The following is a 16,805-nucleotide window of genomic DNA, read 5'->3' on the forward strand; positions in this document are numbered from 1 at the left end:
GGAAATGGTTGAGGGCATTCTCGCCAACCGTATTGGGAATGCACCTTTACATAAAATAATTATTTTAAAGAATAAGTCAAAAGTATTAAAGAGAAAAAGAAAAACCACATATTTTATGAAGGTGGTACAAAATTGAAAATATCATTTGTAATAGCAGATCTCATTGTGGGAAATGAAAATGTTGAAAAGGTAATCTTTTTTTTTTATATTTTCTATCTTCTTTCATTCCTTCCTTCCTTCTTCCGGCCCGATAGACCGACCGATGATCATTTCCGGCACTCCGTTGTCTTTCCAATAGAAAATTGGGACCGAACAGAGTGGAATAAACTAGAGCTAAACTAAATCATACCCTCAACTCGGTGAATTCTCGTCATTTTTTCTATTGAAAAATCGTTTGTCTGTGACCGGTCTTCACTTTCACATCGCTGGTAATTTTTCTTCACCAGTATTTATCCATCTCCATTCGATTTGATTATCGATGTTACGTCGTCTCAAATAGTTTCATTTTATCGATTTGATTATCGATTTTGGACGTTAACATTAGGAGCAGAGACAATAGTGAAATGAACTGATTGTAAAACAAATGCAAATTGAGTTTTCATTGATTGATTAACATTTGTTCTTCTATTTGTGCTGATTTTTTGTGCGGATTGGAGTTTTTATTGGAAGAACGTTTTAAACCCTTAACTAAATTGTTAGAGTAACATATAATTTGTGCTGATTTTGTGTTGATTTTGTCTTTGTTTTCTCTTGTTGAACGTTAAAGGAGACGATAAATTTTCTGTCAGAACTAGAAACATAATATCATTTGAGAATATGAATTTGGAAAATAGTAGTTTGTTGTAATCTTTTCCACAATCACGATCCTTTTGAAAAACCTCCAAAGTTTAAATTGAAAGTGGTTTATTTTTCAATTGGTATAAGGTTGTTTTTTGAGTCATGATATAGATCAAATTATTTTATAGATTTCGATCTAGATTATAGTGTGAATTTAGGCTTCATTTTGTAGAAAATAATTTGTTGAATCATGATCCATATTATATTCATTTTGTAGATAATTGTCAGTCTCTCTGCATTTTTCTTTAAGTGAAAATATGGCCATGGAAGATGGATATTTTAAGACAAAAACTTCTCCACAAGGTTTGTATAACGTGATACAAAACCTTAACGATGAGCAAAAGCGTGGAATCCAAGATATTGGATTTGGCTCCCTATTATTACTAGGGATATCCAAGTGTCCGCGTCTGTTGTGCCAATTTTTGGTGCGTAAATATGACGTTTTAAGATCCACCATTAAGCTAATGAACGAAGAGGAGATCCCCATCGACGAGGAAGATGTTCAGGCCGTCCTCCAACTTCCTTCGTGGGGAAACCCACATAGTGGAGTCCACGGGTAAAAATGATGATCCGTTGGAGTATAAAGACTTACTCCAAAGGTGGAGGAGGAGGTGGGGGATTACCGTAGACAGCGGTGCACCAAATACGACGGAAATGGTTGAGGGAATTCTCGCCAACCGCACTGGGAATGCAGATTTCAAAGTCGATTTCATTGTATATGTGACTTCCTGTTTTCTACGAACTTCACAAAGCTGATAATGCAGTTTTAAGATCCTCCGATCTTAATGGAGGTGATCATCTTCCAATTTCTTTGCTTCATCTTCCAATTTCTAAACAAGACCAAGTAAAATTTGATTTTCCCTCCAACATTTTCTATTGATTTTTGTAAAAGAAAGATAAATTTAATATTTAATGAAAGTATGAAGATTGAGTGTAAACTTGGAGTTTAATGATGAAAACGAATAAATGACGTGAATATAATTATATATATTTAAAAGAGTTAGTTTAAACAAAAAAAATTGAAAAGCCATTGTAATTTTTTACCCCGAAATATAAAGTTTTAAAATGTTAAATAATTAAAATAACATCTAATATAATAAAATCTAAACAATAACATGTAAAATATCGAGTTTTAAAATATTCAAATAAAATATTTTCTAAATAAGAAATAAGTTTGAGTTCAAATAAATAAAAAAATATTTGTAATTGTTTATAACACAACTTTATATTAATTTTATAAAAGAAAGAATTTTGATTTATTTTTAAATAAATAAAATCCAAATAATTAACCCCATGGAAAAAACCCAATTAAAACAATTCATTATGATTAATTATTGTGGTAATTAATTAAATTAATTAAGGGTTAAGGCCAAAAAAAATAAAAATAAAAATTATATGGGATAATGTTGTACCCATTCTATCTCAAAATAATTTTAGGAAAAATTAAAGGGACAAAAATAAATAATTTAGAATAAATTGTTGTATCCATTTCATCTACAATAATTGTTTATTAATATATTTTAAAAATTGGTAAAATATTTGTCATATTTATTTTAATATTTTGTGTATTTAAAAAGATCAAAATTAAAACCAAAAGGGTGAAATAAAAACAATTTCAAACAAACTCTTAAGGATTTAATAAAAAAATAAAATTGTAATTGGGTGTAGCCAAAACCGGAGGAAGAAGTACAGCCGAAAATTGGGCCATTAGATGAGCGTTGAGATCTCATCTAATGACCTAGACGCGCCCACATAGCCCGACTGCAACCAAAGACGCCGTGCGCCTAAGAAGTAGACGATCGACTAACACCCGTTAGCTAGACCGCTAACGAAACACCAGACGCAACGACGCCTTGACGGAACGCCAACAGAATGCTCTAAAGCGCATGAAACAACATCATTTCAAGTGCCACCTTCATCTTCAACGCGTCACTGGAGGGATAAGCATCAAAGACCCGTCTAATTAAAGTCTGAAATGATCGCCCTATGATGGGATCATTTCTCCTATAAGAATAGGGATGATTCATCCCTATTCCGGCCAACTTGAGGAAGAACAACCAAAATACCATAAATAGATTTTGGCTGATTCAATCTAATTGAAGCCTCAACCGACCTTGGACAACTATAAATAGCCCCTTAAGTCGATGTGAAGGCAAGAGATCCACTCTCCACCTTCCAATCATCAATTTTCAGAAATCGCCAATAAAACTTTAAGCTTTCGGATTTTTAAAAAACTTTAGATAAGGCCTATAAAGCTTGGATCTAAGAATCCCAAAAGATTTCATAAGGATCAATGAGTGTTCTTCAATCATTGGTAAAGTTTCAATCACCCTCTAATTCATATTTATAGTTTGAATTTGAAATTTTTATATTTCAAATTGCATAAACTTGTATATTAAATGTTTATGGTGTTTTATGGTTGAATATTGATATAGGATCATTTAGAAAACTATCTGGATAAGATAGAACCAATCAATCGGTCTTAAAAACAAAAATCCAATTTGATTTTTTGTTAAATCCAAAAATCGGATTTGTTGTTCTTAGGCCAATTTTATTGAATAACAGCCCAGAAAGCATCCCAACATGATTGTGATGATGTTGGGAAACTATTTGGATCATGTTTGATCAAATCAAATTTTCAAAATAATTGAAAATTTTGAGTTCTTGATTTGGTCAAAAAGAACAGTCAGTGTTCATGTTTTGGTTCCAATTAAGTATATGAGATATAAGAAACTTATTGGATAGCTCATTTCTCCTCAAAATAACCTTAAAATAAAATCCAATTTTTGACCACAAACTGTTTTGAACAATTTAATCATCATCCAGGTTGATTAATACCTTGAGATGAAGATCAACAAATTTTTAGGAGCTTTGTAAAGCTACCCATTTCTTTGGATAAAAGAAAATCAAGCTATAAAAAATGAATTAAAAAAATGAAGTTAGGTGTTCTTAAAGACCGATGCTTGTTAGCCTAGGACCGAGAGATCCGACCGAGAGATCCGACCGAGGATCCTCAGTCTGGACCAAAACTTAGGACCAAGACCTAGCATCGAGAATTTCAACAAGACCGAGAGGTCCCAATCGATGTTCTTGAGCTATGACCGATACCTAGTACCGAGAATTTCAATAGGACCGAGAGGTCCGACCAATTTTCTTGAGCTACGACCGAGGATTTTCATCCAGGATCGAGATGTCCGACCTAAGACCGAGGATTCCAAAACCTAAGACCGATGAATCTCGACCTAAGATCGAGAATTTCTAAACCCGGGACTAAGTAACTTAGCCTAGAGCTAACCTAGGACCGTGAGGTTTATACACCTCGACCGAGAAACTTAACCCTGATCTAACCTAGGACTGATGGGTTTATACACCCAGACCGGTAATCTCATCCTTGAACCGAGAGTTCTTAGCACCCAGACAGAGAGAGGGTCTCCGAACCCTGATTGATAAAAACGGACCCAAGTCTTAGGACTCTGGTCCTAAGGCGGTTTGGTTATACTTTTCAAAACCCAAAATTATTTTTGTAATTTTGAGACCCCAAACCATTTTCTAAAAATCCCAAAAAATTAGAAAATGATTTCAAAATATTTTTGGGATATTTCACCAAATAACACCCTTTAAATGACTGATGTTCTTCGGGTATAATTCTCCCCAGTTATCATGAGCAACATGTACCAGCATTTTAAAAATTATTTTTTCAATATTTTAAATAATGTTAAAACCTAGAATCATGACTAGGACAAGATGAATAATTGGTTAAAAGTCAAACGTTATACAACCAATTTTAAATAGTCAACTTTATAAGTATAGACCGTTTTAAAACGAGTAGGATGACATAACGCGAAAGTCCTTTTCCGAGTATCACCAAATTACAAACCTAAAAGAAAACTCTAATCAATACGTTTGTATACGTATGCCAACTTTTATTGATTTTCGAAAATCAATTGGCGACTCTGTTTTTTAAAATAAATAATCTTTTAAATTAATTATGTTTAATTAATTTAAACTAAAGGATTTTTTAAAAATCAAATTGTGATTTGATTATCACAAATGCCCGAATTATTTAAAATTGAACCCCGAGATTAATTAATTTTTTAATTAATTTCAAAAGTGATTATGAATCAATGAAATATTTTCAAATAATATTTTATTTGAAAATAAAATTTATAACACGCAAACCGATGTTGAAATTCTCGAACCCTCGAGTTTTTCACGAAACCAATACAAAGGGTTTTTCGGGGGGTTACATGCCGCTAGATAATTAGGCATTTTGGTGAACCAACCAGACCAAGAATTACCATACTTACATTTGATTATCGATGTCCAAACACTATTTGGCTCCATTGCAAATCTACTACACCATTTGATAAAAGAATCTTATTAAAATAAATAAGATCTCAATATCTAGACCTCCTTAATCTTAAAACATTTAACTTTATCCTAACTAACTAGATGTCAAAACGTTGAATTGAAGATCTCATAGAAATTTACATATTATCCTTTCTATTTTCACCGCCACACTCAGAGAGAATGAATAATGACACCATATATGTAAGCATAGATGTCAACACATTTTTAATGAGGGTTAAACCGACCCCTTTTCGAGATTATTTTACTTTCCATCTAAAAAATTTATATTTCATTATGATAATCGGGTCTTACCTCGTATCATAATTTAACACCTTATCTCAAACTAAAATATATTCACAAATATCACTCATTCTGAACCACATATTTACCATATACACATCATATTTAATCATAATATATATATTCTAGAATTATAAATAAAAATTATCACTTAAACATAAATAATATTATTTTTTTAAATATTATATAATAATAAAACAAATTTAAATTAATTATAACATTTTATTTATTAACACATATTATAACATAGTCTAATTTTTAATATATTTTTAAAATATTTTATATTTAACTTTTTAAATATTTTTTAAATAATGTTTTTTATAAAATTATTATTTTTTATATTTCTCATTTTAGTTAATTTATTACAATTTTATTATTAATATATAATATTTAAAATTAATTATATAAAATTACTATATTATAACTAATTACTATATTATAATTATTATTAAAATTTTATTTTATTAAATTTTAATTTTAATTAATTGAAATAGTTTATTTTAATAAATAAATAATTTTTTTATTATTTTATTTATAAATATATATATATAATATAATTATAATTATAATTATAAGAGAGAAAATAAATTTTAAAAATTAATATAAAATAAAGTATATTTATATTAAACTAATTGAATCTCTTTTTTTCAATATGACAAGTTATTATTTTGTTTATATATATATATATATAATTATAATTATAATTATAATTATGGAAAAGAAATAAATTAAATAAATTAATATAAAATAAAGTATATTTATATTAAACTAATTGAATCTCTTCTTGTCAATATGACTAAATCTTTTTTTTGTTTTCTTTTTTTTTTTTGCAATATGATTAGTTATTATTTTGTTTATATATGATGAATTAAAAAATAATTTTTTTTTTTTTTATTAAAATAAAATAAAATAAAATTGGATTGTGTGGAATGTGTGCTATGGTTTCTCTGTTCTCCTCAAAGACAAGGCCCACATCAATTTCTGGCCGAGAAAGGAAAGGGAGTGTGTTATCTCCAGTTCATTTTCAGTCAATGAAGCTGCCGTGGTTCTGATGATTTAGCAATTCGGTAGGTAGGCTTGATGACGACGACGACTTAGCTTCCAGTTATAGCAAGTTCAGATCAATGGAGACGGTGTATTTTGATATTAGAAATACAGATTTTTGCTCTCCAAATTGCAGAAGAAGAATCACCAGCAAATCAACTGCCTCAGCTCATGTTCACTCCCTTCGCAATCAAACCTTCTTCCCTCGTGTTTTCTCCAAACCCTTGCCTGTTTATTCTGTTTCTCATGTACGCCGTTTCAATTTTGTTGTCAAAGCTGCCGATCCTCATCAGCGCCTCCACCATGACGACGGCCACAGACATCACCATCACGACGATCATGATCATGATCACCATCACGGCGATGATGAGCATCATCATCACCACCATCACCACCACCACAATCACGAACATCATGAGGCATTGACTAAATCTCAGACATCGTTACTTCGATTTGCCAAGGGGATCGGGTGGTCTCAATTAGCGAATTTTTTGCGCGAGAATTTGGAGCTTTGCTGCTGTTCAGTTTGCAATGTTTGTCGCTGCTGCTGCCTGCCCATATTTAATCCCTAAACCGGCTGTCAAGCCTCTGCAACTAGGTCTCACTTTCATCGCTTTCCCTCTCGTTGGGGGTAAGATTGTATAGTACTTCAATCCGTTCAAATAACAATCATGATCTTTTTCTGTGTAACTTAGAAAATGATCTTATGCTTATTACCTTGAAAATCTAATGAAGAAATCAATAAGAAAGCACCTTGTAGTTGGTGTAAAAAATGTGTCAAGAGTAGGATTTATCCTTGAATTAATCATATAAGAATTACTGAAATAGCTTCCCCATGAGTATAACTGTTAGAAAAAAACCTAAAAATAACTACATTAACGAATGTAGACTTCTTTTAAATTATACTCATGCCTGTCTAATGCCCCATTACATCTATAAATTAGGTTACTTGTCTGTTGGTTCCATATTCTGATATCTAACCCTATAAAGCTATATCCTACAATTGGTAAATTTGTAAGATAAATATTTTGTATATTGTTCTTATAGAAAAGTACTGCTGATACTGAATTGTAGATGTGTATTTGGGGATCCCATTAGAGATTGATTAGTCTGTTTCCAATGCCTTGTGCGTTGTACAATACACAATGATCCTAAGATAGATATTATTCTTAGAATAATGGATAATTTATCTCTAACTTGGGTGTTCATATTTATTAACCCAAACAACATTCTTTAAAAAAAGATAATTATCTGTTAACTACTAATTAGATAATTATCCTTTACATTCAAATAGGTCAAACCTAATATTACGCTATCAGATAGATTAATGCTTCAACACCATTGTAACATATAGAAACTCACGGACATGATTCAAAGTGCCTAAAGAATGGCCTAGCTTCGGGCATTGGGAATCGAGGCGAGAAAATCAAATTGAGGGCAAAAATACAAACTTCTTTAGATTTTATTCATACTTTTACATACATGCGCTATGCATATGACGTCTTCTGGAAACTCTCACCATAACCCTGATGTGGTCTTGATATCTAAACTAACATTCTTAACCTCAGGTTCTGCCTCACTTGATGCTCTACTGATATAGCTGGTGGAAAGATAACATTCATGTGTTGATGCTCTCGCCAGCCTTTGCTTCAGCATTTATGGGAAATCCATTGGAAGGAGGGCTGCTCCTTGCAATGTTTAATTTGGCCCATATTGTATACTTTAGAACTTTCCTTTTTTTTTCCTTCCCATTTTGTTTCCTTCAAATAGAACATATACTTGTGTTGCCTAATGGATACCATTGCTGCAGCGGAAGAGTATTTCACCAGTCGCTCAAAGGTTGATGTTAAGGATTTGAAAGAGAATTATTCAGATCATGCTCTTGTCCTGGAAGTGTATGATGGGAGATTGCCTAACTTCTCAGACTTGAGATACTCAGAAGTCCCTGTCAACAACTTAAAAAGCGGGTTCTACATTCTAGTGAAAGCTGTGAGGTGGGTTTTTATATGCAACAATATCCTCTGAATTTGGCTTCTTTTGATTGTTTACTATACTTTGTTTTCTTGTAATGTTACTCACTACTGTTCGCAGCATCTGAAGGAAGCATATAACAGTTTCATCCTACTTTTAAGCTCTGTATTAAAACAGTCTCAAGTCTCAACATGATTAGAGTTTCATAGTAATTGCAACTAGGGATGACAGAATACCTCCTATCAATTGTGTTCTGCATAAGAGCCTTGCGTCCGAATACCTCCGAGTTGATATCTTAGAACCTTAAGGATTTAGGAAGGTTTGTGAACTTTGACCTGTGTGAGTGTTCTCTATTTCTCAGTACTTTTGCAAAAATCTTTGAAGCAGTAACTATAATTAAGTTATTTTTTTGCCCATGTGGAAGTGGTAGAATTCTAATATCTTTTGTATCTGTCCTGATATTCTATTAAGTCCAATGGATTGTACTAGAATATTCCATGAGTTCAATTTTTTTTATTTTTTTTAAAAAGGTTAACTTTGTTTTAGAAGGTGTGAACATGGAGTGTGTCAATAATTTAAAAGAAAATCAGAAACAAGGGAAAAATGGAAAACATGAACAAATAAAACATAAATGCCAAAAGTTCAAATCCCTATCATCTCAAGGAAGACCCTTCCTGTGCAAAGCCCTCATTTCTTAAGTGTGCTGAAGGAGTGAAGGAACAAACTATGTATCTTCTGGCTCCTAATTAATTACCTTTCCTTGGAAACGTTTGCAATTTCCATGAGTTCTTTTTACTAAGCTAGGACACTAGTGATCTTCCTAATCTTATATTCATGTCTGTCCAACACTACAACACAATAGGTATACTCCATCTGTCCCATTTCCCATGAGTTTTTTTTTACATGATTTGATTTTTTTGGGGGATAAAGTACCCTTGAAATTTAAAAAAAGGAATCATGATTGGTCTTGTAATAACTGTGGGGAGAGAGAGAGAGAAAGTATGTATTATTATTTTAGTGATATTGATTGTTATTGGGTTAGCAAGAAGTTTCCCTCGCGACTGACGCAATTACGGACAATTTTATCAATACAACTTTAACACTATTTTTTGGTGTTTGGTGTTGTGGTTTATGAAAGTGAATATAATTTTCATTGACCAAGTAAGTAGATAGGATCGGGTTGGGGGTGCTAAGTGCAAGTGTACTGATGGATGTTGGTTTACATTTGGTTCAGTCTGTCCCTCTAGATTGTGAAGTTGTCCAAGGTAGATCAACTATTACTGTTGAGCACTGACCGGAGAAGTCAAGCCTTTGGAGACAAAAGTGGGGATTGCATTCCTGGTGGTGCAAGGAACGTTGATGGTATGCTAATAGTCAAGGTATATGCTTTTACACATTTAAGTTCTTGCTAGGCTGTTGAATTTACTTTACATATAATATATACGTGTTGCGATTGCTATCGATGTGCTTTTCTTCTCTCTTTTCCGAGTTTTTGTCAGACATGCATGGGTAGTTTCTATTTCTTCCTAAATTTGGTTTTAGCATCATATTTTGTTAGTTACGAGATCATGTCGAAGTTATTGTAAGAAATGATAATTTGTTGAACTACTAATGGTTCAAATACTGTATTTTTCTAGACTTTCATCACTCCTTAAACCATTAATGCAGATCCTGTAACATTAATATTTTCTTAGTTTCCTCCACTCTGGGGTCTGCATATAATTCCTCAAAAAGATCGTCATATTTTTTAGTGTATGTAGATGTTTCCAAGGAGGCATTTGATAAAAAACATTTTTTTGGATCTGATCTGGTCCTCTGGCTTGGTCCGCTAAATCCAAATGACTGGAATGTGGTGTTTGTAAGCAGACAAAACTATTATAGAAAGCAAGGTTCATGAGATAAAAAGGATCTTTATCCAACATCTGTTGCGTGCGGTAGAGAATCTTTTGTTTCTTTTCTAGCTACAGATGAGATGGTTAACACAATTTATTTGTTAATTTGTTAGGCCAAAAAGACATGGAAGGACTCTATGCTGAGCAAGATAGTGCAGCTGACAGAAGAAGCTCAACTTAGCAAACCAAAGCTCCAGAGATGGTTGGATACGTTTGGGGAGCTTTACAGCAAACTGGTTGTAGCTTTATCTCTTGCTGTGGCCTTGCTTGGGCCTTTGCTTTTTAAGTGGCCATTCATCAGTACATCAGGTTATTTGGATATCCATGACTTTAATTGCGGATTAGTCAAGAACATATCATGAATTGTATGTCAAACATTGTCACTGTACTGTGAACAAATGAGTACATTTATTAAATATATGAATGTAAACCAAAACTATACATCCTCCTCACCTCAAAACTTATGATTTTTTTTACCAAACTCAGTGATTAGTTCTTGACAAAAAGTTTAATGTTTTTTTCACAAAACTCTGCAATTACTTCTTTATAGAAAACATTAAAATAAATTATGACAAAGGGAGTATAACTAATTGTTTTGATAGTTCTTAGCAATTCTAATGTCCCTAAAATTTAGAAGATAAACTTTGCAAAAATCAATAAACAATTTACTATATGAGGTATACATATTGACAACTACTTACGAGTCATTAATAAATAATTTCATTGTACTAACTAACTAACTAACAAGCTCCCATCTCTTGTATATTTCCTCATAACAACTCTTTTTGGTGATGAGTAATGGCATATTAGAAAACTTTCTCTTTAATGAAAACTTTCTCGCATTCACAACAATTTTCTCTTCAATGAAAAGTTTACCCTTTAAAATTAAAAGTAATCGCATATTAGATGTATGATTATTCTTAATGAAACTTTTACTTTGTACAAGGGGTTATTAATTGGATTGCGGATTGTAAATAATGTCATCTTACAACGCACGTATTTGCTCTTTCTCACATAATTCTTGACAGTTCTAATTTTCTATAAAAAAAAGAGAGTATTTAGTATGCTCCACTGATGCTATGGGCAATAATACGATGCAAAGTGTAGGAAATCAAAGCATCTGATTTGATATCTTTATGCGCCATGATTTTATCATGCACTCTACTCAGTTTTCTAGATGCTCACTATTGTGTATCTGAAGCTACAAAGTGAATACTTTATGAGCAGGACATGCTGTCGCTATTGTGTATTCTGACTGCTATTAAGTTGTGCTTTGTAATGCAGGTTGCAGAGGATCTGTTTATAGGGCATTGGGACTTATGGTTGCTGCCTCACCTTGTGCATTGGCTGTTGCCCCATTAGCATATGCTACAGCAATTAGTGCCTGTGCAAGGAAGGTATATCTTCATATTAGTAGAATATTTTGTTTGAAGAAATAATATTTCTTGTTATGTGGGGAGAAGGCAAGGGTGTATGGACTATGGGTAAAATCAACTTTAGCTTTATAGGAATTGTTAGTTAATTCCTTTACCACATGAAAAACATTATGTTTGTTAAATGTGTGTTTATAGTTAAAACTTCATTTTGATAGAGCATTGGGCAAGTTTAGCTCCACTTCTGATCAAAGGTTATGCCCAAAGTTATTGTGGTGATTCTTCTTAGACAATTTTTCGTTAAAGTAGCTATCTTTCCTTATTAGGTTTTCGTGTTGAGACCCATACAGAGATTCTTCCTCAGCTATACTTGACAAATGCATTGCTAATGATATGATAAGAAAATGGCTTACATTAACCAACCTTCATAGTTTGTTACTTAGAAGTCATACACAAATAATGTGTAGGTGATTGAAATGGGTAATGCAGTCTGCATGAGATTATTTTTGTAGATTAAGTCTGATAACAAGTACTTTCTCTTATCTTGCTTTAGTCCCTCCATCCCTTTACACAATCTAAGAAGCATATTGCTCCACGCTTTGTAGAACACTATACATTAGGGAATTTGGCCTTCAATTCCTTTTGCTTGACATTAACGAGTGCTTGTTTATAGTTACATGTAAGACCTGAGAAAGCCCCTTTTCATCACCTTGTTGTTGGATTTTCTTTTTGAGATATGTTCACTTTCCTGTTTTTTGAAGGAAGGAGTTCATTTGATTTGATATATATTTTATTTTGGGGGAATGGGGTTGTGTCAAATTTCATACTCATCTTTGTTCATTACTATTTCTTTTACAAATCAAACTCTTCAACAAGTTGGTCCAATTGGCTAACATTAGTGTATGATTTTATTAGGGAATATTACTTAAAGGCGGACATGTCCTAGATGCACTAGCTTCTTGCCATACTATTGCTTTTGATAAAACTGGAACACTTACAACAGGAGAGTTTATGTGCAAAGCAATTGAACCAATCCATGGACACATGAGTAACAAAGGAGAGATAAAAGCTACTTGTTGTGTACCTGATTGTGAGAAAGAGCTCTTGCTGTGGCTGCTGCCATGGAGAAGGGTACCACTCATGCCAATTGGAAGGTATGGATTTGATATTTCCTTGTTGGTTCATTTAAAAGTTTTTTCTTGAGAATATTTATTGATACACTATGTTTGCTGCAGAGCTGTTGTTGATCATAGTGGTAGGAAAAGATCTCCTTCAATTTCTGTTGAAAACATTTGAGAATCTACCTGGAAGAGGTCTTTTTGCAACATTATCTACCCTTGAGGTCAGTGTCTTCAACAGTTCCACAATCCTCTGTTCTTTCCATTCTAGAAGTGAAAGGGTTAATGGACAATTTTTCAGTGTTCAAAAATGTGGTTTACATAAAACAACTTGTTCTGACATAAAAGAACCTCAGTGTTACTTTTTTTTTGGGTTTTCTTTTTTTTGGTTTCTTTTTTTATCTTTTGAAAGAAGTGCCAATGTGGTCCAGGAGGATTTTGAATGACCTGGTGATGTCCAACATATTTTATTCACAACAATTTCACAACTCTCATTACTGTAGACTTGAACACTGTTCAGATCCTTCTTTGAGTCGATGTCTTACCCATCTTCAACAGAGGAATAAACTAAGCTCCATTTCTCTTCTAACTTGAGCAGTTATTCCTTTTATATTTGCAATTCTTTACTACGTTGCATATATTCAGCCAGGACTAGTGAGTTGATACCAATCCTTATTCTGTTATAGACAGGACTTGGAGGCGGTGAATCATTGCAAGCTTCACTTGGTTCAGTAGAATATATCACTTCACTTTTTAACTCTGACAAGGAATCAATGGCGATTGAGAAAGCAGTTAATACCTCTTCGTATAGGGGTGATTTTGTTCGCGCTGCTCTCTCCATTAATAAAAAGAAGGTATTTATTGTTTTTATCTTGTTTGTTTGTGAATTTGATTCTCCAAACCATAGTATAATTACAACTGGGGCTCCATCACTGTGAAAATGCTTACATTGCCTTTATTAGTGAGAAAATAAGAAAAGAATAACACCATGCAGCTGTCTTTTTAGTCTGGGATGAATTGTTAAGTCATCCTCAATGCCATAGAACCACATGAAAGCTTATTGACAGTGGGGAAGCAAATTTTATCAAGAAGTTAATCCCAGTTAGTGTTAAGATAATTAGGAGATTTTGATTTTGAAGTATCTCTCTCAATAAACACAGTTTTATGATGTCTTCAATCTCCTGTATGTCCTACAAGATCCAACAGTTCATGTGAAAATGGATGTAAAACATTGTTGGCATCACTCAAATAGTAGTTTTCGGGATCAGCCATAATTTAAAGCTACACAAAATCCATGACTTGCATTGTTGAAACTGGATACTATGATATTATTTTTTTCCATGTGTGGCAAAGATGAAGCTAGTTTCTGCTCTTAGACAGAAACTGCAGCCAGATTCATGGAAATTAAGTTCATATTTGACATGTCATTGTTAACGGGACTCTCTGAAGAGTTATCTTATCCAAATTTAAATGGTGTAATTCAGTCGCCAAAGTTTCATTACTATTACATCAACAGGTAACATTATTTCATTTTGAGGACACACCTCGTCCTGGTACTGCTGAGTAATAAAATCATTACAAGATCAAGAACCTCTTCATGTGATGATGCTGACTGGTGATCATGAATCAAGTGCATGGAGAGTTGCCAATGCAGTCGGTATCAAAGAAGTTCACAGCAACCTGAAACCTGAGGATAAGCTGGGACATGTGACGAGAATCTCAAGGGACACAGGTGTGCCTGTTAAATCAACTTGAAAAATGTACCATCAATTTGATTTTGTTGAGGTTTTGAAAATGTTCCAAAAGTTCTGCTCTGATGTTTTTTTTAGTTTTAAACATTAACTTTAGAAATGTTTAGAAAAAGAACAACTCTTGCAATGCTGTGGATTTGGAAAGGAAAAGAGCATATATGCCTATGAACAATTTCAAATTTAGCAGATGATCAAAATGTTTCTTTCTATATAATGATATATCCAAAAGTGCATAAATGATCTTGTTATCAAGTAATGTGTGATTAATGCTTTCCATTTGTTGTCACAGGGGAGGTTAATAATGGTTGGAGGGATGGTATAAATGATGCTCCTGCACTTGCGGCAGCTACAGTGGAATCGGTGGCCCTTTGCCCAGCGTGCTAGTGCAAACTGCGACTGCCAGTAGCAATGTGACTTCTGTTGCAGGATAACCATTTCTGTGTCTCCCATTTTGTATTGCTAAATCTCAACAAACATCATCCTTGGTAACACTTTGACATTATTATTTTCTCTTGCTCTGTTTCCTTCCCACCCTCATTGTGAGTTTTTCATGATTGTGAAAATTTGCAGGTGAAACAAAATGTCGGCCCTTGCCTATTTAGGCATCATCCTGGCTTCCTTACTTCTGTTTTAGGTTTCTCCCGCTATGCTAACGGTACGAATGATCTCACTTTGAAAAAAAGTAAACAAATACCTGGTTAATGATGCCGATAATCATACCTGTTTCATGAGAATTGTTTGCTTCTTTATCAACCAAGATTTCAAAATCATTTGTAGATATTCCTGTTTTATTGACAAATAAGCCTGCAAACTTTTGAAAAGACCATTTTGGACCCTCAGATTAAAGATAATTGTATGAAATGTGAGGCCTCAGTTGGTCTTTTTCAAGTTTAGGAGATTTTTTTTATCTTCTTTCCTATGGCATTCCTGATATCATTTTTGAAACACACAAAGTAGGGATCGAACCAACCAACTTCTGCATAAGAAACACACTCTAACCCCACTAAGCTACTATACATTGAAGCGTTCTTATATCATTATATAGAATTTGAACTAAATTAAGAATAAGGAAACATTTTGATTCATCCTGGATAATCTCTTAATTAGGATCGATAAGTAAAATTTAAGGTATGTATAATCTTTAACTTTTGGTGGTTTCTTCTTCTGCAGGTTCTTCTCCATGAAGGTGGAACCCTTCTTGTTTGCCTGAATTCTGTCCGTGCTTTGAATAATCCAACATTCTCATGGGAACAGAATCTTCTTGGAATGTCTGATACATACAGATCATTATTTCAAAGGGACCATAAAAATCACTCAAGCACCATACAGGCTGCACCTTTGTAACCATTTTATTTATAATTATTTTTTTGTGGTTGTAGGACCCCCCCCCCCCCCCCCCCCCCCCCCCCCCCCCCCCTTTTTTTTTATTGATGTGAATAGAAGAAAGATAAATTTATGTCAAATAAATCCCTGAAAAAATTGCAAGCTTCTGTTATGAAACTCATCTTCCATTTCATGAATATGATGATTATAAGATGTTGTGGTTGGTTAAGGTTTCATTATGGGGTGTAGCTACCACTTCCTGACTGCACTGATATACAATATAATTAGTAATACTAATATGAATCCATAATATAAAAAAAAACATTAATTTATATATACATATTTATCTTTTAGATATTTACGTAGTTCAAGTCTTATTTTTAAGAGAACATATGTTTCATTTTATTATTCAAATAACAAAAGTCTTATCTAATAAATTAAAATTAAAAATTTTGTTTTTTATTTAAAAATTCTTCCTACAATAAACTTGGTTAAAAAAATTTATCTAATATATATATAACTGTTTTAATTTATATTTTCCAAATTTGACCGGTTTTGAAACGATATGTAAGAAACTAAAAAAATAACACAAAAAGATACAGATTTATAGTGGTTCACTCAAATTGAGCTATGTCCAATTCAGTCATCACCAGATTTCATTATGAAGAAAAGGGAATATAAAGTTTTTGTCTCACACTTTATCTCTCTAGAATTTTGTCTTAACCATGTAAACCTTTAATAATCATATATTTATACGGTAAACATTCAGGTAATAAACCTAAATAACTCTTAGTCAAGCCCAAAACCAAATACAAATTCAATCAATTCTAATTAATAATTGTAGAG

General features: G+C 32.8%; 1 protein-coding gene across 1 annotated transcript; it reads left to right on the forward strand.

Moving 5' to 3' along the window:
* Window positions 1-6,445: 6,445 nt before the first annotated feature.
* Window positions 6,446-16,182, forward strand: LOC124919328 (probable cadmium/zinc-transporting ATPase HMA1, chloroplastic). The gene is given in 25 exon segments (XM_047459556.1): window positions 6,446-7,058; window positions 7,060-7,162; window positions 8,100-8,117; window positions 8,120-8,140; window positions 8,143-8,246; window positions 8,341-8,554; window positions 9,672-9,791; window positions 9,794-9,823; window positions 9,826-9,881; window positions 10,508-10,703; window positions 11,679-11,791; window positions 12,683-12,860; window positions 12,863-12,909; window positions 12,911-12,921; window positions 13,003-13,054; window positions 13,056-13,109; window positions 13,572-13,739; window positions 14,402-14,444; window positions 14,447-14,619; window positions 14,926-14,946; window positions 14,949-15,068; window positions 15,071-15,121; window positions 15,207-15,221; window positions 15,223-15,291; window positions 15,807-16,182. Coding segments are annotated over 25 exon segments (2,598 nt in total). The 5' UTR covers window positions 6,446-6,611; the 3' UTR covers window positions 15,981-16,182.
* Window positions 16,183-16,805: the final 623 nt, after the last annotated feature.

This window comes from Impatiens glandulifera, chromosome 1, assembly GCF_907164915.1.
Source record: "Impatiens glandulifera chromosome 1, dImpGla2.1, whole genome shotgun sequence".
NCBI classification, from domain to species: Eukaryota; Viridiplantae; Streptophyta; class Magnoliopsida; order Ericales; family Balsaminaceae; genus Impatiens; species Impatiens glandulifera.